Raw genomic sequence first — 24,734 nt, 5'->3', positions numbered from 1 at the left:
TTATTATTACAAATACATTCTTCTTTCTCTGTTCCGCTAAATCACCACTCATCCTCATTCCTTCTTCCAAAATTTATGGACATCTCTTGTCTGCTACGTTACTCATTCTTTTTGATCCTTAAGAGCTCGTGCTATTTGGTTCTTTACTGCCATTTGAGTAGGACTTTCAAAAAATAATGGAAATAGGGCATCTGGGTGGCTCAGTCAGTTAAGCATCTGCCTGAGGCTCTGGTCATGATCCTAGGAACCTGGGATCTAGTCCCATATCAGGTTCCCTGCTTAGCAGGGAGCCTGGTTCTCCCCTTCCCTCTGCCTGCTGCTCCCCCCGCTTATGTGCACGCGCGCTCTCCCTCTGTCAAATAAATAAAATCTTAAAAAAAAAAAAAAAAATAGAGGAGAGCCTGGGTGGCTCAGTGGGTTACACGTCTGCCTTCGGCTCAGGTCATGATCTTGGGGTCCTGGGATCTAGCTCCGTATTGGGCTGTCTGCTCAGGAGGGAGCCTGCTTCCCCCTTCCCCTCTGCCTGCCTGTCTGATTACTTGTGGTCTCTCTCTCTCTGCCAAATAAATAAATAAAACCTTTTTTAAAAATAATAGAAATAAGCATTCACATGTTTAACTACCATATTTAACAAGTTTTACTTTTAGCTGACATTTTATGGGGCCTTTACTGATTTGGGATAATACCTCACATGAATTACAGTAGTTGAAGCTTTCAGTAACTCTAGAAGATAGGTACTATTATTTTCATTCACATTTTATAAGTAAAACAGATGTTTAATTCAGGTGACAAAACTAATTTAAGGGAACAAAACTGGGATGGAAACCAACCAAGTCTTTCTGACTCCCAAAGTCCATTTTCCAAACCAATTAAGCAATCTTGTTAATTTATACACACTTCACTCTAGAGCATGGGTCAGCAAACTATAGCCTACTCATCAAATCCATCCTATCACCTGATTTTATAAAGTTTTATTGCAATATAGCCACGCCCATTCTTTGACTATGGTTTATGTCTGCATTTGTGCTATAATGTCAGAGGTGAATAGTTGAAACAGACGATCTGTCCCACGAACCCTACATATTTATTCTTTAATCATTTGTGGAAAAACTTGCTGAAAATAACCTTATTACAAGTTTTGAGGTCATGGTGTCCTCTGGGACTTTTAAAGCTTTTATTACTGTATCAAATCAAAAACATTCTTTTTATTGTTCCCTCAACCTTTTGTTATCCTGCAGATAGTAATCTTTGGTCATGGTTAAAAAAGAAAAGTCTCTAAACCAATCTCCTTTGTGAAGTCTTTCCCATACTCAATCATACTTGCTCCCTTTTCTGTGCTCCTACCTCAATTATTATAATTATAGTACTTAATGCAGTTTCATTCACATAATAGCTACCAGTTGTGATTCCTTAGGATCTAGCAAGTGCTGGGCCTGAGTAGATATTTACTTAATAAGCATTTGCTAAATGCTTTCTAAGTGTCAGTGTTCTAGACACTGGTGATATAAAAGTAAATATAGCAACTTTTAATATAGAAGAGAGACTGAGCATGGAGTCTGGGCCCATGGTCCCTGCCACAGCGGCAGCAGATCACCAGAGTGTTGAGGTACATTCAGACCTATGGAATCAGAATCTCTGGAGGTAAGTAAGGCCCAGTGATCTGTTCATAATCAGCACTTCAGGTGATACATAAGTAGGAAAGTTTGAGAACCACTGCATCAGTAGATAGGAAAGGCTGTTTCTAAATAAGCAAATATTATGAGAAGAACAAATCTCACTTGATCCCTCTTAACACAACCAGTTTCTGTCAAAATATGATCATCTGTTGTTTATTTCTTCCATCCAAAAGATTACTAGGCATACTTAACTGGGAACTTGGACCTTGCTCCCCTCCCTTACTAAACTTCTCTTTTATACATTTTAACCCTGTACCTGGCACAGTTCCTGGCACATAGTAAGTATCAATGATTTGTGTTCAATTGTTGAATATCCAAGGTGTCCTAGCCTGTAGAAATAGGAGTTTTTCCAGCTTTAGACTGGAATGATACGAAGATCATTTGAGTACAAGGAAGATAACATACACAGGCAAACATCTGATCAACCTATACCTTGTTTTCCTCCCTCTAGAAATTCTTCCTTCTAGTTCTCAGGGCCACTACCCTTGTGGGGAATATGAACCTCCCTCTCAAGGCTAAGCTAGACCAAGCAGAGCCAAGCGGACTAGTGGAAGAGGTCAGGCGTTATGGATTCTTCTTCATTGTAGATAATCTCTTTCTAGAGGCTTTAATCTGCAGAAAGCCCTGGAGTACATTTTAAAAAGGATTACCTACCTCTGAGGCTGATAGATACTCAAGTATCTACAATGAGAGGTTTATAACAATGGACTTTTGCTATGCCTGACATAGATCTATCCCTCCCACTAGAACTCTGAATTATTTTGCTGGAGGCTACAACATTCTGAGTAGTTTGTCGGGAGTTGATGGGAGGTGGGGATAACTCACCCATACAAGCTTAGCAGAGCTGAGCCGCTGCAGCTTGTTGGGCTAGCCTTTGATGCAGACTGGTTGGACAGGTTCTGGGTCTACAGAAGAACCGGTCTGACTGGCCTGTTATGCCAACATATTCTGGTTTGATTCCATGTTCCACAGACGGTAGAAACCTGCCCAGCCAGTTAAATGAAAGGCATATTAGGTTATCCATTGCACACTGTATATAGCTTAGATGCAGCAGGACTCTTTCACATAGCAGTAGTGTCTAGCAAACTCTATAGAGTGGCCCAGAGAGGTGGCTTCCTCTGATTTACAGTTAAAGTTTATAGCTTCAGAAGTCAGAAGTGAAACACCTTATGCTTTTGACCCAGAGCAGAGTTTCTAAATAAATTGAAAGGTAAGTTAACATGTTTTTTATATTCCTCAATTTTCTATGCACTTTTTGAAGGTTAAATTAAGAAATGTTTAAACAGATATCTATTTTTAATATGATAATACCTGGATTATACCTTTTCTGTAAAGTTAGTTAGATATTGTTTCATGATACACATAAGTTCATTGATTTGTTTAGATAAAGATTATTTGGTATAAAATACACTAGACTTTTGCTACACTTTTCTGTAAGTTGGGCATGGCTATAGTCATGAAGAAAGCTGGGTTGAATAATTTTGCTAAATATATTCACCTATTAATGATTCATCTTAAGCCATCTACTTCTTTGATAATATACTATTATGTTTTATAGGCTGTTGCTATATGGCAAAAATTTTATATAGTAAATCTAATTGTGAATATGATAATAATTGCCTTTTTAAGGCATATTAAATAGTGTTGGCCTGCCTGGTGATCCTAAGTACATTACAGGAACAATTCACAGTAAGAATTGGGGAGTGTGAAAAACAAAGATTGTGGAATCTGGTAACTGATTAACTATTGGAGCTCAAAAGTACTCGCTGAGCTGAATAGAAAGGAATGAAGACAGGTTTTGTCATGCCTATGAGGTCCGAAAAACTTTTTAAGTTAAAGAATATTTGGATCTTCCCTTTATATTATATTTTAAAATAATTATTTTACCCCTCTCTTCCACTGATGCAATTAATTTATTTTTAAGAAGTTTGTGTCATTTAAAATCAAAGTTACCAATCCCTTTTTATTTATTTTGGTTACCAAACTCCCCTCTTCGTTATTAATATTGGATTGAATTAAATGCACATATCTTCCGGGCATCAATTAACATAGCAGCTGACATATGAATTTATCTGGGAATTAAAATAACTTTTAAAACAGAATCATACTAAATACTTTCCTGTCAAGAGCTATTTGTAGGTCATTTTAATATGACTTTGTTTTAAACTGAGCAAGACTGATGCATCTTTTTCATTGTCCCTAGGGGCCTCACTTTGTCATGATGTTCAAACTCAAAGGCTCTAGAGTTTCTATAGGATGTTATTAAAGAATTTTTTTTTAAGTGAGAAATAATGTTCAGATGAGATATCATTTTTTTGCAGGGAAGGTTTGGATGCTTTTCAGTCCCACTCAAAGGCAATTCTGCACAAAACTTCTGAAAATTCAGCTAAACTTCTAAAAAGCTAGGTAATGTTGAATCTGCATAAGGTATATGCTGATTCAGCAAACTGAAAGCAATTTTATTCAGCATAAACTGTATTCTGACTATTTTAGGGAGGAATCTGGATCAAAATTTTCTGTCGGTTGAATGCTTCTCTTTTCAATTAGTTTTTGGACAAGGTAGAGATATATGCCATTACAGTACACTTTGTGTTTCTGGTAAGTATGTTATATGTATTAATTTTAAAAATTTTAAACCATAGTGTGTTTAAAATACAGAGCTTACTGTTTAAAGATAAATTTAAGTGAGGATTCCAATTTATTTAGTGAGCACCTTTTATGTTTATGGTTTTGAGGAAAGCTATTTAGAAACTAGATATATATTTCATATAAAATCTATGGGTAAAATTTCAAGCCTAAGTGCACTCTGGAGAGGGATTCTACAACTTTCATAAAATAGAATTTTCAGTTTCAAATATATGAAAGTCCTATTAAATATAACCTTTGTGTATTTCCTGTAAATTGACCCCTTTAAAATACTGATGCATTGTGATGTTTTGTTAAGATTAAGGACATATGGATTTATAAATCAAATTAGGAAGCTGTAAATGTATGTGTGTATATTTTATATAGCCCTACATTATCTGTGGGTCTGGGTCAAAAAGTTTTCTACTCATCTAAAAATCTCTTTATTCTTTAAAAGAAGTCACGGACACATTCCTTTGTCCTTATTCCTAGCCACTCAGTTTCGCACAATGACTCTTTTTGTCAACAATGCTAGCTTTCTTAACAACTGCAACCTCTTTCCTTCCTGAATTCTTCATATGTTTCCTACAAAAAGCACTTAGAATCATGAAATTTTTAAGCTTAAAGAACTCTTAAAGAATAATTCATGCAGAAGCACCTAGGTGGCTTAGTCAGTTAAGCACCTGACGCATGATCTCAGCTCAGGTCTTGATCTTAGGGCCATGAGTGCAAGCCCTACACTGGGCTCCTCACTGGGCCAGGAGCTTACTTGAAAATAAATGAGTAAATAATGCATCCAAGTCCTCATTTTTCAGTTGAATAAAAAACCCCAAACGAAGTTAAATCACTACTCTTCACTCTAAAGTGGAGCTGGGACCAGAACACCCCAGTTTCCAGAATACAAGTCCAAACTAATATTTTTCACTATCCTACACTGAGTCATCTGAATATTACATTAAATCTAATCTACATTTTCTAAAAGAATTGTAAAAAGGTAAAATTATGGTATATTATGAGTCTCTGCTGACTCATAAACAATAAAAATGCTTATTTTCTTAGTACATATGCTTAGGATATAGTTTAGGATTTGCCTAAGAAGCTAGTACTTCTAAAATTTGGTTAGAGGGGCTCAGTCGGTAAGCGTCTGCCTTCAGCTCAGGTCATGTTCTCAGGGTCCTGGGACTGAGACCCACACTGGGCTCTCCGCTCAGCGGCAAGTTTGCTTCTTCCTGTCCCTCTCCCTCTGTGATCTCTCTGGCTCTCACTCCCTCTCAAATAAATACATAAAATCCAAAAAATAAAATAAAATTTTGTTAGAATTGGCAGGAAAGTTTCAATAAGAATTGTGCAAATGCAAAATCCTTTAGAGGTAATAGAACATGTTTCTTAAGGGGTAAGACTCTTAATACAGTGCTTTGCACAGAAGTTCTCAAAAAATGTTTTAAATGTTTTTAACTTAAGAAATTCCAAAGAAATGGGGCCACAGAAACTTTGAGAACCAAAGGCTCAAAAATTCCACTTCTGATTCCTAGAACTAAAGTTAATTCTCCTAATCCCCTTATTTTTTCACAGGTAAACTCCTACCTGAAGGATGCTTCTTAACTTTGGTAAATTCAGTTCAGCCCAAGTGGACTCTAAAAAATAATCACTTCAATTGTTTCTCATTTTTAAAATCAAGAGAAAAGGAAGTACACTGGAAAACATATGAGCTTTTGAGTCAAACTAAGATGAATATGAATACTGGCTGTTACAAACTAGCTTATCCTTGGGAATTAACTCTGAATTCTCTTTCCTCTGTCTGTAAGTTAAGGAAGCTAATACCATTCTCTCAGTTGTTGGGAGGATTAAATGAGATACTGTGCCTAAAACTCCTAGCATAGCCACTAGAACATGGTAGGTGCAACAAATGTCAATATCCTTCCCACCTCTTTAAAAGAACATATAATAAATTTCAGCAAATGGCTTTAAGTGAGAGAAGTCAAAACTTAGCTTGAAATACATATTTTTTAAGAGAAATAACAACTAAATTAGCAAACTCGGAGGTATCAAGGAGGAAAGCCTTCTCCCGCACTATGGTGCTTCTAGCCAGACTCAGAATCAAACTGACATGAGACAGATTAACATGGGAAAATCAAACTTAATAGTTGTTTGGGGAATCCACATGGACATGAAATTTCAAAGACAATGAGGCAACATGAAACTTATATGAGCAAGGAGAGGGGTAGGGTCTGATGATACAAAGATGAGGAAGACCATTCCCAAGAAGGTGAAAGGAGGTGTTTGGAAAAATAAAGGTTGTCTTATTATGCAGATAGGTTCCTTAGGTAAAGGAGAATCTCCCTTTTTTTTTTTTTTTTTTTAAGTGGGCTCCTCACCTAATGTAGGGTTTGAACTCACAACCCTGAGATCAAGAGTTATATGATCTATTGACTGAACCAGCCAAGAACCCCTCAAATTTCAAATTTTAATCATCTATACCAAAGGAAGGAACTATAGCATGGATAGTACAAATTATACCTTAATTGTGCCTCACATCTAGGTTTTTCAAAGACAGTTCATATCTATTTGTATCTATTATTTTATATGACATCAGATTAGTTGGCCAAAGATTTCTATATGCTCTAAGGCTTGTGTTCTTTCTAGTGCTAATTGAGTTATTTCTTCAGGGCTCTAGAATATGTTTGTTCCTCCAAAAGATTCTCTTCCAAATTAAATTTATTGTAGTATTAACTTATATTTTATTCTCTTGATAATAAATAATGATAGAGGGATTGAGTCCAAAATGTGTTTGGTATAAGAAGTAGGATGGACTAGGATTTAATATTTCCTAAAAGTAATACTAAATAAGGGATAAATTGATTAAGAGATGAAACCAATGAGCAAAGTTCACACATGAGATATTATGAAATGTTATATCGTGGGTCAAAAAGGAGTTCAGGGGGCACCTGGGTGGCTCAGTGGGTTAAAGCCTCTGCCTTCAGCTCAGGTCATGATCTCAGGGTCCTGGGATGGTGCCCCACATCAGGCTCTCTGCTCAGCAGGGAGCCTGCTTCCCCCTCTCCCTGCCTGCCTCTCTGCTTACTTGTCATCTGTCAAATAAATAAATAAAATCTTAAAAAAAAAAAAAAAGGAGTTCAGAATAGTGTGAGAAAACCTTCTAAGAACTTGCCTAACTAAAGTTGGGTCAAGGGGGTACCTGATTGGCTCAGCTGGAAGAGCATGTAACTCTTGATCTTGGGGTCATGAGTTCAAGCCCCATGCTGAGTGTAGAGATTACTAAAAAAACAAAAAACAAAAACACTTAAAAATAAATAAACAAAGTTGGGTTGATGACACATCTCCCAGGGTGTAAATAAAAAGCAGGAAAAAGATTATGAATTGATGTTAGAACAAAAAAAAAAGATCCACTTACAACACAAACTGATCTTAGTGAGCTCTTGCAATCAACTTTAATTTCCTGAGAGATTTTTTTAAAAAGATTTATTTATTTATTTGAAAGAAAGAAGGTACACATGCACAGGCATGAGCAGTGGGAAGAGGCAGAAGGAAAGAATGCCAAGCGGACTCCCTGCTGAGCACAGAGCCAAACAGAGGGGCTGGATCTCATGACTCCTCTGAGAGACAAAACCAAGAGTCAGACACTTAGTGACTATGCCAGCCAGAAGCCCCAAATTGTTTTTCTCTTAAAGTAAAAAGCTTGTATATAGATGGTATACCTAAAGAAAAAATACCACTTCAACAATGTAGCCCACTAATTATGTAACATTCTTATTAAAACTATTTTATTAGATACATAAACAATTTAGTTTTATTTGACTACTCATTAAATTAGTATTCAATTTGTCTATTTATTTTCATGCTTTTTGAATGGGTATTACCATAAACAATTGAAAAGAAGACAGGGAGTAACATAAATTTAAAATATATTTTTGAAATATTTCTTTATGGGGCACCTGGTTGACTCAGTCAGTAGAGAACGCAACTCTTAATCTTGGGGTTGTGAGTTCAAGCCCCACATTGGACATAGAGCTTGCTTTAAAAAAAAGATAATTATTTTAAATTTCTGCATAAAATAGCTGATTTGGATAAATAGGCACTACCAACCAAACTTCCTATGGATCAAAGACTAACTAGGAAATAGAAAATGTTATAGCTCATTCTTAAAGACATACAGACTTAAAATCAATCAGAAAACTATTGCCTTAGAAGTTATACATTACTGACAAAGTGAAAATATAACTTGCACGGCAAATTTTTAGTTTCAAAGTTCTATCTGAAGTCTATTCCCTATTGCCTATCACAAGCACAGTAACTTAGATTAGGAATGATAAACACTTCCCTCCAACATGAAAACATTTTAAATCTAAAGAATTTCTAAATGAATCTTGAAACATTAAGAAATACAGTATCAGTAACTTTATGTAGCTTGCAGTACAACATATACTGACATGGAACAATATTATAGAACTCTGTGATATAGATTTCCATAAAAAAATCTACATTTAATATATACAGGTCTAAATTTGAAGGGCAAGGTCTCCTAACTGAAAGTAGATGGTAAAATCAGTCACATCTCTATAAAAATATAAATATTGTAACCAATTTTCAATAATACAATAATTACTGAGTGGTAAATACCATCTACAAAGCATTTTAGTGAACTGTTAAATTCTGTTCTAGTCACTTTCCCAGCAATTGTTGAACAAAATTTAAAACAAACATACGTTGCTCAGGAATAAGTATACTATTTTTTAACTATAATATTGAACTAGCCACCAGGACCTGGCTACAGGCCATTCAGCAAGAAAACTGTTCAGTTCAATCCAGCATGATAATATCAGTCTCTTTTTACACAGCTTTGCTTGTTAAGATGTGAGTGTTTACATCTTTGAGATTAATGGCATGTTGTTCTAGTTCCATCAATAAGTATAAATTAAACACATCTAGCAAAAACACATCTCAGCGTTCATTGGTACCATAAGAAACCACATGTTTATACTAATATTAAAGCCAAGTAAGTAATACCAAATCAAATTTCTACAGAAGAAGAGCACAGTGACTCTGAAATTAAAATTGGGTTATCTTTTTAATCTGACTTCCCAGTCTGTGGTTTATTAGCTCCGTTTATTAGAACATGTGATTAATGGTATCCTGATACTAATTCAGTCCCTGTGGAGTAAATTGGCTTTCATTTATTGCATAGTCACAGATTATCCTCAGTGGTATTATCACTGTAATAACTTATCAATGCTTCTCAAAGTGCAGTCTGTAGACCACCTGACTCACTTGGAGGATGATTATTAAAAATACAGATTTCTAAACTTCATTCTAGACATATCCCATTAGAATCTCTGGTGGGTAGATCCTATGAATCTACATATTTACATATTTTCCAGATTATTCTAATGTCCAGTAAAGTTCTAAAAGTGGCAAGAAAAGACCCCCAGGACCCTTAGGAGCCATGAAGCTGCCTCAGGCCTGCCTGCCAGAAGATGAGAGAGAGGTAGTTAAGAGTTGCCTCATAGATTGCTAATTTCCTCACATTTTCAGGGAGTGCTTCTGTTTCTAAAGGCCTCAGAGAAGTCCCAGGTGAAGGGCTGTCGGGTTTCACCTTCATGAATCTGGTTGCCATTGGAATGGTTAAAGCAAGCAGGGTCCAAGAGGTGTCCAGTACCTCACTATTATAGGACAAACAGGATCAAACTGCTTTTTCCTTAATTAACCAATATAATTTTAACTAATACACTAAGAAACTAAAATGGATTTTCTGAGAAATGTGTAAAGCAATTTCAAAGAGGCAAGTGAGGAACTTTAGCCTATTTTTGTCTGATGTATTTGATCCATTCCCACAAAACCTGAGATGCACTGAAACTTGATCTTTTGTGAGAAAGGCATTTTCTAATAAACTACATTTCATTTCCTGAATTTGGCTGCCAATTTTTAAAGGGCCAGACCACACCAAATGAACAATTAGTATGTACTCTGTAAATAGTTTTATGTCCAGTATTGATCTACATTAGTCTACATTGCTAAAATTATAGTAAAAATAGATTGACTACACTGAGCCCTCAAGTAACACTTCTCATTATAGCGAAATACAGAATTTTGAATAGTAGAAGTTTGTGTTGGACTATGTCCAAGAGGGTCTGGTTACAAGAACTAATTCATTATAACCTTTATGTGATCTTGGAGCATGGCTCTAAAGAATACATTAGAGAAAGGCTCTAGTCAAGTAGGTTAAAAACAAAACTAAAATAGCCAGTTATGTGCTTTACTTAAGTAAATATCGTATTTGTTGCATAATAAAAACTTAGTTTAGAGAAAATGAGGAAGAAATAGGTATAAGTAAAAAATAAATCTAATTAAAAGTGTATCTTTCATTTAATTTGAATTATGTTAAAATCAAATATCTGAGTTTTTAAAAACAACCCTCTTTTAGACAGTGGTTAAATAAGCTAATGAATTCATAAGGGTGAAATAGAAAAACTGGACTGAATAGGGCATAGAATAAAAAAAGGAGAGGAGGGACGCCTGGGTGGCTCAGCCGAAGCGGCTGCCTTCGGCTCAGGTCATGATCCCAGCATCCTGGGATGAAGTCCCACATCGGGCTCCTTGCTCCGTGGGGAGCCTGCTTCTCCCTCTGCCACTCTGTCTGCCTGTGCTCACTCTCTCTGTCTCTCTGACAAATAAATAAATAAAATCTTAAAAAAAAAAGGGGGGGGGGAGGACACATACTGTTGAACAAAGGCCATTAAGAAGAGATACAATTTTCAGAAGGAGTTATCAAATATACACAGATCTTTACTAAATTAGCTCAGATCGCAATCAACTTGATGCCAACACCCCCTTTCTTGCAACTGAAGCAGAGTAGATCATAAATCTGTTAGGTAAATAATTTCTTACAACCACAAATTTCTAAAGTACATGAAGAAATTAGTTTCCCCTTTCTATACTGTTTTGCAGTTGGGCTAGATGATTTTTAAAGTCCCTTGGAATATAACAGAAATAACACCAATATAATAATTCTACCTGACTTATTTAAACCTAATTACATGAATCAAATAAGATATCTAAAAGCATTTACATTGTAATTTAATCCCTTCTATAATTATAAATGTCTCAATTTCCATAACAATTCAATAATTTCACTATGATTACATAACTTCAGCAATTGAAGAGATCTCTCTGATCAGCTGTACTTCTTAAATCTATTAACCACAATTTCTTACACTATTTAGATACATCTATAATTATTCAAACCCATCAACAATCTTGTATGTAAATTACCCAAGGTACGTATTACCTTCTTATTACTGATAAACTGAGGCACAGAGAAATTAAATTACTTGTTCAGTAGAATTAATTTTAGTAGAATTAAGTAGAATCAGTAGAATTTAATTTAAGAATTAAAATTCATTCAACAAATTAGGTGGAGCTGTTGATTTCTCACTGTCAACCTCTACAAATACATTATATACTTACAGTTTCCAGAACTCACAATGATTCCCCTTAGCAGAACCTTTGCACATGCCTTCTGCCTAGAAAGCCATCTACCACTCTGCTCCCAATAGGCAAGTTGCTTCAAACTTCTATGACATTGTCCTTAAGAAATTTCACATATAGGGGTATCTGGGTGGCTCAGTCAGTTAAGCATCTGCCTTTGGCTCAGGTCATGATCTCAGAGTCCTGGGACAGAGCCCCACATCCAGCTCCCTGCTCATGCTTCTCCCTTTGCGCTTTCCCCTACTTGTGCTCTCTGTGTCAAATAAATAAATAAAATCTTTAAAAAAATAGAAATTTCACATATATTCTTTTACAATAATCCCTTTGGACACAGTAAGTATAAGTATTCTCATTTTTTGGTTGGGGAAATAAGATTTGTCTAGGAAACATACAGATTAACAGAGATAGGGCTAGAGTTTAAATCTTAAATTCTGGGCCCTGTCTCCAGCTCAGGACTTGCACAAAACTATAGGCCAGGAATATGTCTATATGCCATCATCAATGTAGAACACAGTTTTGGGGGGCATTCCCTACTCTGGTCCCTTCTGAGATATCAACATAATTCAAGACCCCTCCATCAATTTAATTTTAAACTTCCAACATGGATGAAGCTAAAACTTCGGGCTGGAAGAGCTACCACAAACACTTTTACTAACTCCATTAAGCCAATTTATGGAGCACCTGGGTGGCTCAGTGGGTTAAGCCTCTGCTTTCAGCTCAGGTCATGATCTCAGGGTCCTGGGATTGAGCCCGCTTCAGGCTCTCTGCTCAGCGGGAAGCCTGCTTCTCCCTCTCTTTGCCTGCCTCTCTGCCTACTTATGATCTCTCTGTCAAGTGAATAAATAAAATCTTAAAAAGAAAAAGTCAATTATATTCATCTCTCAAATGTCCACCATTATAAGACACATAAAAGAATGCATATGCCATAATTTCTACTAAGTATAATTGTTAATGCAGAAAGTCTACAAAATGAACTGAAATTCATCCATATAATAGGTGCCTCACTTCAACCCTGAATGAGATAGCCCAATTTATTTTCCTTTTCTAAATTATGAGACAAATTACTATCAAATTTTAAAAGTCATTTTAGTGACCTCATATAAGTTTCTGAAATAAATAGAAAGATGTACCAAGACTAAAAATGAGCCTGTAGGTAATAAATTTTTTTGAGGGGCACCTGGGTGGCTTAGTGGGTTAAGCCTCTGCCTTCAACTCAGGTCATGATCTCAGGGTCATGGGGTCAAACCCCACATGGAGCTCTCTGCTCAGCAGGGAACCTGCTTCCCCTTCCCTCTCTGCCTGCCTCTCTGCCTACTTGTCATCTCTCTCTCTTTGTCAAATAAATAAATAAATCTTTATAAATAGGTATAATTATTGATCAAAATTCAGAAACTTTATTTATTTTCTCAAAAATAGTTTTTAAGTCAAAAAAATAGAAAAGCACAGAATAAGCTTTATGTAGATTTTATTATTCAAAAATAATATGGTGTATTGAAATGAGCAAAGATATAGGATTAATAGCCAGAAAACTGGGTTTTGTGTCTTGGGTCAACTTACCTACTAGTTTGTACATACAGTGTTAGTCAAACCACCTAATTTCTCAACCTCTGTGAAAAGATGAAAACTGTAACTCCTCTACCTTTATGACACAGTTTTTTTTAGGTTCAAAGAGAAGATACATAGGAAAAGTACTTTGTATCTTACTATAGCTAATTGTTTCGAATCCATTTTTCTATCAGTATTAAACCACTTCTCAACTCATAGGGAATTTCAGAGTAGTAGCGATTAAGTCAAAAAGTATAATCCTTTTATGGCTTATATTATCTATACCAAAATATTCTTTAAAAACAATTTAGATTGATCTGTACATAGTTGTGAAGGAAATACTCTTGACTACAAAGAGTCATATAAATCTTCCCTTTTTTATTAGTTTATATTTCAAATACCTTAAAGCTTCTGACCAAGTGATTTATCACCCAAACCAGGACATTTTTAGAGTAAACAGGAGCTCTATTAATAATTAAACCAGAACAATAGATATTAATGAGACCTACTGCTAGTAAGCCAGGGGTATGGCCACTTCATTTATTTATTTATTTATTTATTTATTTTTAAGATTTCATTTATTTACTTGACAGAGAGTGAGAGAGATCACAAGTAGGCTGAGAGGCTGGCAGAAAGAGAGGGGGAAGCAGGCTCCCTGCTGAGCAGAGATTCTGATGCAGGATTCAATCCCAGGACCCTGGGATCACAACCTGAGCCGAAGGCAGAGGCTTAACCCACTGAGCCACCCAGGCCCCCCAAATCACTTTAAAGAAGCATATTAGAGGGGCGCCTGGGTGGCTCAGTCATTAAGCATCTGCCTTTGGCTTGGGTCATGATCCATGGTCATGATCCATGATCGAAGCCTGCTTTTCCTTCTCCCACTCCCCTTGCTTGTGTTCCCTCTCTTGCTGTATCTCTCTGTCAAATAAATAAATAAATAAAATCTTTAAAAATATATATTAGGTTTGTCTTAGTATCCCAAATAATCCACAAAAATAGTCATTAAGGGTGTGAGGTAAATTAAACATAATTTAATTTCTAATACTTCTGACTATAACTTAAGTAAAATTTATAAAGTCTTGGCCAAAACTGAAGGTCTTCACTAAGAACTAAATTTTGAATGTAAAACATTTTTGGAAAGGTAACTATCAAAGCTTACTTAAACCTAGATTGACATATGGATTAGGAAAAGCAAAAAGCTGATATTTTAAACAAAGTCTATTTTTCTCCAACATAGTTAGAATAGAGAAAAATTGAGAAACAAAGTCTGCCAGTGTGTTTGAAAACATACCTGTAATGTGTGAGGCATGAGTACATTAAAGATCACAACTATTTGTCAGGATTGAATAAATTGATGGAAAAAACAGCATAGAAGATGCAAATCATTTTTTTAAAAAGTGGACAAAGCAATGAATATTAAATGTGTTTGCTCTTGTGAACCTACTAAGGAATGCTTTACAACTGTTAGAGATTTATCCCTATAGTTAATCCTTCATAATACTTTGCATTTACATTACTGTATATAAATATTGTTCCCACAGCTTCCATCATGGTGGCATATATAAACTAGATTTACTGGATAAAAAGGAAAATATTAGTTTTTTACAAGATTCTCAAAATAAAATCCACTTCTCTATTCTACAGTCTTAGTGATCGCTCTTAAATTCTTTTATCATCTCCACAGCAATTAAGCACTGAAGTTCTTATAAGTCAGTGTTAGGAGATAAGACATAAGGGCTAACAAAATTCCTGGGCTTCACAGACCTATACGCATAGGTATGAAATATTACCAAGGAGCCATTATATTATAAAATCGTTGACCTGGAAGAAGTCCCTTTCCATTCACAAAAGTCATTTGCCGTAACAGATCATTAGCATTCTTGATCAGCCTGCCATCAGTTTAAACCTAGGCACCTAACCAAGCATAGAGCGTATCATGTAGTGTATAGAAATCTTTATTAAGTATAAAGAGATTGTTCCTAAATTAGACAAATTATATATATGTAATAAAACTCTGCCCATGACTGATGTGAAATGAAGTAGCTAAGTGAATGACATTTAAAAACACAAACAAAAAAATTCTTTTGTTTATAAAGAGAAATGAAGAAGGTATATGGAGCCATAGTAAAAATCAAAACAAAGCTTCTGATATCTAAGTTGGAAGTTGGCCAGAATACATGAGGCTAATTTTTCTAATTGGAAAGCAATGTATAATCTTTAATGTTCATTGTAAGTACCTTAATGACCATTTAAGACTGCCAAAATAAAAACTGTAATACTGACATCCTTTGTAGAATGTTAAATACATTTCTTAAAACAATTATAAAACTGCTCAACCCAACTGGAATCTTGCCACCATCAATTCAAATCATAAACAAAACATTTGGCACTTGGGGCAAGATCAACAACTGATATATACTCTTACCCCCAAACAACATTTAGTATTTATTGTAAATAACTTAAAAAACTACATCAAGTGTTCAAGTTGACACAAATGCTGACGGTTACCATAATTTTCTTTTGTCTCAAAACTTCTTTTCCTTCTTATCTCTCAAACAGTCTTTTGTCTTGTTCTTGAAGTAGTATAGACAGCCCACCCCAGTTTACTAGTATTGTGTGCTCATATTACAGGATGGTATTATGTAAATAATCATAATGGGTTTAATCACTTATAATATTTTTTTGCCTGGGCGGGGCGCCTGGGTGGCTCAGTGGGTTAAGCCTCTGCCTTCGGCTCGGGTCGTGGTCCCAGGGTCCTGGGATGGAGCCCCGCATTGGGCTCTCTGCTCAGAGGGGAGCCTGCCTCCCCTTCTCTCTCTCTGCCTGCCTCTGCCTTCTTGTGATCTCTGTCTGTCAAATAAATAAATAAACTCTTAAAAAAAAAAAAAAAAGAAAAAAATGCAGCAAATCCAAAATGAGTTGTGCTGTATCATTAATAATTTTTTATATTGATCATATTTGGGCAATGGAGAGCCACTAAGTGTTTTAAGCAAGGAAATGCCAGGATCAGAAATAATGGTTTAGATTTCTGGCAGCTGTGTGGAGACCTCGTTAAGGCACGGAAGCCTGGAAGCAAGGAGGCTATAGTCTATGTAAGAAATATTAGGGCTGGGATGCTTGGGTGGCTCAGCGGGTTAAACCTCTGCCTTTGGCTCAGGTCATGATCTCGGGGTCCTGGGATCGAGCCCTGCATTGGGCTTTCTACTTGGCAGGGAGCCTGCCTCCCCCCACCTCTCTGTCTGCTGCTCTGCCTACTTGTGATCTCTCTCTCTCTCTCTGTTAAATAAATAAATAAAATTTTAAAAAAAGAAGAAGAAAGAAGTATCAGGGCTGAAACAAGGGCATAAGGGAATGGAAAGGAAAGCACTAATTCAAAACTATTATTCAGGAGATAGCAACAGTATAAAATGGGGATTTACTTGTCCTGACTCCATGGAAACAGGTTTGATTTTATTCTAAGGTGATGGGAAGACCCTGGGATGTTTTTAGGACGGCAACATCTTGTTCTGACTTCGGTTTTTTGTTTTTGGGGTTTTTTTTTAAGATTTTATTTGAGAGAGAGAGAGAGTGAGAGAGTGCAAGCAAAGGGAGAGGCGATGGAGAAGCATATTCCCCACTGAGCAGGAAGCTCCACACAGCTCCATCCCAGGACCCTGAGATCATGACCTGAGCCACCTAGGTGTCCCTGACTTTAGGGCTTTTTGTTTTGTTTTGTTTTGTTAAAGATTTTATGTATTTATTTGACAGAGAGAGACACAGCAAGTGAGGGAACACAAGCAGGAGGAGTCGGAGAGAGAGAAGCAAGCTTCCCACTGAGCAAGGAGCCCGACTGTGAGGCTCCATCCCAAGACTCTGGTATCATGACCTGAGCCAAAGGCTGACACTTCACAACTGAGCCACTCAGGCTTCCCTATTTTAAGAATTAATTGATGCCCTACATGAGATTTGAAACCACGTAATTTTAGTGATATCAGTCTAACCTGCTATGTGATTTTCCCTCTGCAACCCTCAGCTACCCAACTGTAGAGTTAAGCAGATTGTACAATCAACAAAAAGTTTGTTTTTAAATGATGTGAGTTAGATGATTTTAAAATTCCAAAATTCTACAGTTCTAAGAATACTAGAGTTATTACAGCAACCACACAGTTTTTCTTACTGTAGCTAAATGTACAAATATATGTATTATAAAATTCACCATTTTAATTATTTCACCACACAATTTTTAAGCCAAGCACCCTAACCAGGGAACTCTATTGAGTTATAGGTATGCTAGGACATTTAAAATTCCAGCCCTCAAGGGGGCATTGCTGATGGGGTACGGTGGGGGGTGAGGAGGTGGAGTCCAACTTTTGCTGTCTCTGGATGGAAGAAGCCTTATCTTTTTATTACAATATGAAATACAAATAACAATTTTCCAAGTATTGGAAAAGTTTGGGAACACTGTTCAAAGCCATGAAGTTTTCTCACGTATCTTTAGGACCTCATAATTTAATCTACCATGTGGGTCTTATAGCTTCCATTGGGAGAGAATATCTATGAGTATGCCCACCATTTCTTTCTATTTTTATTTTTAAATGGAAGATTTGCCTTTTTTTTTAAAAAGATTTATTTATTTATTTATTTGACAGAGAGAGAGAGAGAAGTCACAAGTAGGCAGAGAGGCAGGTAGAGAGAGAGGGGGAAGCAGGCTCTACACTGAGCAGAAAGCCCGATGTGGGGCTCGATCCCAGGACCCTAAGATCATGACCCAAGACAAAGGCAGAGGCCTAACCCACTGAGCCAATCAGGCACCCACCATTTCTACACCAAAATGACCATCATAAACTCTCACACGGAGAATCTAAGAATTTTGAATGGATTCAAAGCTTTTCTCCACTTACATAAAAAATAGTAATCCCGTTACAGATGTTCAATTTATTCATTTATCCACATAGTACTCACTTTAAGGGAGGCAATGAGTTAGTTTGTGACAGTAAAACGGTGAGCAACAAGACAAACAAAAAAGGTAAACACATGGTTTTGACCTCAAAAAAGTTAGTGTGTGAGGAGAGAGAATTAATTAAATAAGTAAAACCAGTAAGTACAAGATTGGAAGGTACATAGTGCTATAAGAGGAGTTAATAGAAAAGACTATTAAAACAAGATATAAAGATAATAAGTAGCTAGGCAAAGGGCGGGGGTAGGTTTGGTTCATAACTCCAAACAGAAGCAAAGGCATGCAAAGACCTAGTGGTCACTAAAGTCAGTGAAGCCTGGAGACACAGTAAAGGCAGTTCAAAGGGACTATCTTAAGAGTAACAATAAGCCACTGAAAGGTATAAGCAGCCGTTATCAGATTTATTTTTCAGAAAGATCACAGTAGCTATAGTCTAAAGGCTAAGTTGGTAAAATTTAAGGTGGGAGGAGAAAAAATATTAATTTCCATTTTTTCTCCACCTTTTAAAAAAATGTCTTTGTAAAGGTCATGCGTTAGCTCGGAAGTCCTAATAAGGGCTAGCTTTTTTCTGAGCCCCTACTGTGTATCTAAACACTGTACTAAGCAGTTTACATGCACTAACTCATTTCCTCTTCATAACCCTATGTGTTTGGTACTATTATCCTCATTTTATAGGTAAGAAAAAGAGACAGAGGTTAAGAAATCAGTCTAAGGTCATTTGGTAAGGAAGTATTAGAGCAGGATTCAGAACCAGGAAGTCGGTCTCCAGAGCCTGACTTAACCACACCATTTTTCAACAATACATGTACACATTTTCTTCTTCTTCTTCTTTTTTTAAGTAAGCTCTATGCCCAACGTGGAGCTTGAACTCACAACCTCAAGATCAAGAATTGCTTACTGTACCAACTGAGCCAACCAGGCGCCCTTATTTTTTTTTTAATGTATACAATTTAAATTTTAAATATATGCATGATTTGAGAATACTCAAATATTTTCCGAACACCAGTGATGAGAAAGGTTTAGGTGGGTTTTTTTGGTTGGGTGGATAGACTACAAGAGTAGGTACGAGAAAGTGGTATTTCGGAATATGGTGGTGGTGAAGGAAAGAAGGGGATTCATTTGGAATCTATCTGGTAAGTAAAACTGAAAGGATTTGGTGATAGATTGGATAGGGTAAGAATTAAAGGGGAAAAAGGTGTCAAGGCTCATTCTTTGGATTCTGACTCATTTCCTCTGACTTGCATAAATGCATTGGACAGTGGAGCTTTAAGCAGAGGCCAGAGGAACAGGTTAGGTTTTTTGTTCTCAGTGTTTCTTTGGACAAGTACACTGCTATTTCAATATACTGTTAAATGACAAACTAATTACAAGTTCTTTCCATTTATAACAAAACTTTGTTTCCATTTTAAACATTCATACAAGCAATTATGCCTGGGTTATAATAGAAATAACAATCAATTTGTCACCCATTTTCTTTAAAAGTATAATGAATGAAGTCATAAAATTTGGAAGCCAATGACAGTTACTGTAATAGTGTAAAGAAGATTCAGCAACCCTCTCCCCTAAAGAAACCAATGTTCCTATAACATTGTTAGAATGGTACAGAAACATCCTGTTGGGTGCAGTTCCAAGGAGTAAGCTCTGATAATCATCCCTTAACACTGGGACGGAGTGGAAAAATTATCTTCACAGTTTGCACTTATGATTTCCTAAATATCACTTAACTTTCAGAAGTTCAGAGGACTCTCCTGTCTTCCTCCCAGACTTTACAAGAATTACAATACTCAGCTGGTTTAAAAGATTCTGTGATTCTAGCTTATTCTGCTTATTTTTAACTTCATTTGCAGAATAGCTAATGCTAAAATGCTTTTTTAAGAAACCAAAACATACTGGGGCGCCTGGGTGGCTCAGTGGATTAAGCCGCTGCCTTCGGCTCAGGTCATGATCTCAGTGTCCTTTGATGGAGCCCCGCATCGGGCTCTTTGCTCAGCGGGAGCCTGCTTCCTCCTCTCTCTCTGCCTGACTCTCCGCCTACTTGTGATCTTTCTCTCTGTCAAATAAATTAAAAAAAAAAAAAAAAAGAAACCAAAACATACTAACGTTGTGAACGTTACAAACAGCCACGGGAAGGATTTATTTTTTAAAACATTAAATTACCTAACAGGTTGTTGTTCCAACAACAACAACAACAACAAAACAACGCTGGTCATTCTGATTCCGTCTCATTTCAGGGTCTTCAGGAACCTTCCATTTAACCTCAGCAAAATACACATCGTTTGGCTACACGGCCTCACCTCCCGGTGCTGTCGGGTCACATCACTAAACTGCAGGTAATAGCTACCAGGCAGAAACTACGTTAGCTTGATCCGTATCCATTTCCCCATCAGTTAGCTTTAACTTTCCATGCGGAACTGGCCGCTCACACGAGCTTTCCTGAAAGGTGCTAAAGTCAGACACGCCAAAGGCTTGAGGTTCCCCAAACAGAAAAAGCTTGCGCTTTCTCCAGGGCGTCTCAACAAAAATCCTGCGGCGGCCGCAAGCTGCTGGAGCCGCTCCCGATCGCGCAGAGGCTGGCGCTCCACTCTCCGGTCACAGCCCTCGGATTGGGGACACACCAACCACCACGGTCCTCCGCTACAGGAGCGCCGGGGAACCGCCTCTCTTCGCGGCGGGAGGAGGGGCATGACGTGGCGGGAACTCCCGCGTGACGTCGAGCGCGCTCTAAGTGGGGGGCGGGTCTGGGCACCTCCCAACCCGGCCGGTGGCCCTCGGGCCCTCCCCCAACCCCAGAAAGCGCGGGCAGCCCTGAGGGGCCGGCTTTCCCGGAGGGGGTTTGGCAGACTAGTGAGGGGAAGAAAAGCAGGCCGCTGCCTCTTCACAGCCCCGAAGCCGTGCCTGCTTCCGTGCTGAGGTTTTCGAGAATCTCTGAGGCAATCTTGGAAGCCGTGAGTAAAGAGGAATTTCCTTTCCCCAATCCTGAGCGGGGTTCGTAGCGGCTACTTCCGGTCTCGAGCTGCCGGCCGAACACAGGCGTTTGGCCCCCAAGTTGTGGTAAGCCCTCAGGGAGCACACTGGGGCCCGGCTAAACTCGGATGGAGGTGAGTCGGAGGGAGGCGAGCGTGCGCTCCCTGGGCTTCTTCGGTCTCCCGCGTCCGCTGAGGACTCACCTACCGGGGCCGAGTGCGCCCCGCGCATGCGCCGGGGGCGCGGTGCGCGCTTTCCGCTCCGGTAGCGCCTCAGGCTTTTGGAACCTTTGGGAGACGGAGGCGCGCGGGAGTGGGTGGTGTCTACGGGTCCTGGGACAGGATCCTCTCGACCTCTGCTTGGCTTGTAAGAGGACGAGCCCAAGCCCCTATTCGGCTATCTCGGGCACCTGTGTGACTCCAGGCGCGGCTCTTGCCCTACCTGTGTGAGAATATGTGTGGTGGATGCGACAGGAAGGAAGTATTTTACGGAGCACGTTCCCTGCAGTGGTCTGCCCTGCTGCAGGATGCACAGAAGTGTATTAAATTATGACAGACCTTTGAGCCCGGGATGCACCTGGAGACACAAGTGCACGTTTCTGCGAAATTAAGGCACCTCATCCTGCATCGATAACGGTTCAGGCCAAAAGAGAGATTCTGACCAAAGTGCTGGGCGTGCACTTTAGGTTGGAGAGGATTTTGAGAGCCAGAATTTGCAAGTTTAGTGTTGTGTTGATAAATTGTTTTTATGTGGGGAAATTTTTATTTTTCTTAAGATTTTGTTTACTTATTGGACAGAGACCCAGCGAGAGAGGGAACTCAAGCAGGGGGAGTGGATGAGGGAGAAGGAGACTCCTCCAAGGGCAGGGAGGCCGACATGGGGCTCGATTCCAGGACTCTGGGATCATGACCTGAGTTGAAGGCAGGCGCTTAACGACTGAGCCACCCAGGTGCCCCTGAAGATATATTTTAAAATGCTTGTTTTACACGGTTGATTTTAAGCAGTTTCATACAATGCAATTTTAAATTATTCATTAAAGTAATTAAAACTTTGTTTTAAACTATTACTTCATAGAAATAAGTATTTTTCTTGGGCTAAAGTATTTTGTGGTTAATTAGCACCCTTGGCGCCTCTCCCCTCACCTCCTAACCTTTGCCTTCCATAGCGTGGGACCTAATTGTATGAACTTGGGCGAGTCATTTAATCTCTTAAACCTGTTTTTCTAAAAGGAAATTAATAACAGTAACTGTTCTATAGAGTTCTCCAGATGAAGTTTTTAAAAATGGCTATAAAACAGCACCGTATCTGTTATATAGTAAACAACAAATGGTAACTTTTGTTGACAATAGGTCTGTTATCTTTTAGGGTTAAGAAAGAGTAGAAGTCTGGCCTCTTTGGAATAAAGCTGTATTAATTCATGCACCCAACCCCTCTTTTAAAAACCTTATTATGGAAATAATAAATGTACACAAGAGAGAGACTAGAAATACGAACTCTGTCACAGACTCATCCATTACCCTCTTCCAGTAATTGTCAAAGCAACCCTTCTTGTTTCATCTCTTTACCCAACATTTTTTGTTTGTTTTACCTGGAATATTTGAAAGCAAATACAGAACAGGTGAATTTACCTGTAAACATATCAGTATGTATCTCTTTAAGAGCTAAGGACTTTTTTTAATATGAGCACATTTTAATACCCAAGACAATTAAAAATAATTCTCTAACATTATCTAAAATCTAGTACATGTTCAGTTTTCACTGATTGTCTCAAAAAAAACCCAAATCACAATTTTTAAAAAGCTTTATAAAAGTGTATTTTTACAGTATTTCTCTAGTGCTTTTCAAAGTGACTTCAGTCATAATCTTGCTCCTTTAGAAATGTCATTGCTGGGACACCTGGGTGGCATAGTCAGTTGAGCATAGGACTCTTGATTTCAGAGTTGTGAGTTCAAGCCCCACATTAAGCATGGAGCCTGCTTTAAAAAAAAAAAAAAAAAAAAGGTCATTGCTTATTTTAGCCTCATCATCAGAGACCTTGAGAAATGGTTTTAAGAGACACTTACATCAATTTGGGTACATTAAATGGTAAGGCATTGGCTAAAGAGCCATATGTGAGATATAGTAGACTTGTTAATCATTTGACTTTTAAGTAGTAGCTAGTTAATGGTTTCACCTTAAGGACGCATATTAAAATATTTATGAATCCACTTGAACTTCTTAGTATCCTGTTGCTTCCTTTGGGGGCTACACAAGTAATAATCATTTCACCTCTACTCTCAGAGGGGCACAAAATGGCCTTACACTTTTTGCCTTGTTACTAGACATTTCTGTATTCATAGATCTTTGCTGTGCCTATGTCTTGCTCACTTATTTCCTTTGTTATGAGAAAGGTATTCAAATCTTCAAGTATATTAATCACAATCACCTTTCTTGCTCTTTTATAAGATTTGTGCTTCTATGAATATTTAAGTTTAAGTCAAGAGTATTTCAGAATGTTTTCCAGTTTTTGTTGCACTCCATATCAAAAGTTCAACAAAGGAATAAATTATTTTAGAATGGTGAATCAATGAATACTGAGCGTGAATGACTACAAACTTCTCAATAGCAGAATCATCACAAGTTCTTTCTAGGAAGAATAAAAGAAAATTTGCCTGAAAATTTAGCTTAACTAAGGACCAAATACCTGAAATCAGGGTTGTCACCATAATCATCTTCACTTCCCATCCCCCAAATTCTCAAAGTGGTTGGTTGTAGGTAAATAAGGAAAACTTGAGAAGAGCTGGCTGACTTCAAATTACATACATATAAATGCAAAATTCATTTATGTTGCAATCTGTCGTTTCAGGTATTTCAACTGTCAAAGACAACTTCATACCTATATAATGTAACAGAAAAAGGTCAGAAAACATTAGGCAAATAGAAGTGTGGTGCATATTAAGCAAGATGAACATCTCTGGAAGCAGTTGTGGAAGCCCTAGTTCTGTAGATATATCTAATGACTTTAAGGAACTTTGGACAAAACTAAAAGAGTATCATGATAAAGAAGTACAAGGTAAAATCTTTTTTTAAAAATACTTATAGCAGTATTCTATTGAGAATAATAGTGATAACTAACTGTGACAGTTCAGAGATCTCATTTTTAAAGGGCCTTTATTATTGTAATTTTTTGTGATCAGTTATGGCTAAATTGTTGTTTTATAACCATAGACAACTACTATAGGATGTAGTACCTGCACAATATATAGTTATTTACTTACGGTAATATGTGTGGTGTTGTGGAAAGGGCATAGAGATTGTTGATTGAAGACCTGGATTTGAATTCTAAATTCATTTATCTGTTTGCTCTATGATCTCAGCCAGGTTATGTAACCTTTAAACTTAATTTTTTTCTGTAAGATTATTTCCAAGATTCTTTATAGACTTTGAAATACTACTTAAGTTATTCTTCAAAGCTTTGGGAATCTTTGCTACCAGGCACTGAGATA

General features: G+C 37.5%; 1 protein-coding gene across 2 annotated transcripts in view; it reads left to right on the top strand.

The window, feature by feature from the left end:
• Nucleotides 1–2,709: 2,709 nt before the first annotated feature.
• RBBP8 (RB binding protein 8, endonuclease) overlaps nucleotides 2,710–24,734 on the top strand; it is a 144,248-nt gene continuing 122,223 nt past the window's right edge. The window contains exons 1-3 of one of the 2 annotated variants that reach the window (XM_082698746.1): nucleotides 2,710–2,886; nucleotides 20,517–21,383; nucleotides 24,095–24,301. In XM_082698746.1, coding sequence (XP_082554872.1) covers nucleotides 24,193–24,301 — 109 coding nt within the window. In that variant the 5' untranslated portion in view covers nucleotides 2,710–2,886; nucleotides 20,517–21,383; nucleotides 24,095–24,192. Of the gene's footprint in view, nucleotides 2,887–20,466; nucleotides 21,384–24,094; nucleotides 24,302–24,734 lie in introns of those variants that run through there. The other variant, XM_082698745.1, reaches the window with a different exon arrangement.

The sequence above is a fragment of the Mustela nivalis genome (genome assembly GCF_964662115.1).
Source record: "Mustela nivalis genome assembly, chromosome: 14".
Classification (NCBI taxonomy): domain Eukaryota; kingdom Metazoa; phylum Chordata; class Mammalia; order Carnivora; family Mustelidae; genus Mustela; species Mustela nivalis.
The sequence above is the reverse complement of the archived record's forward strand: the minus strand, read 5'-3'. Positions and strand labels throughout refer to the sequence as shown.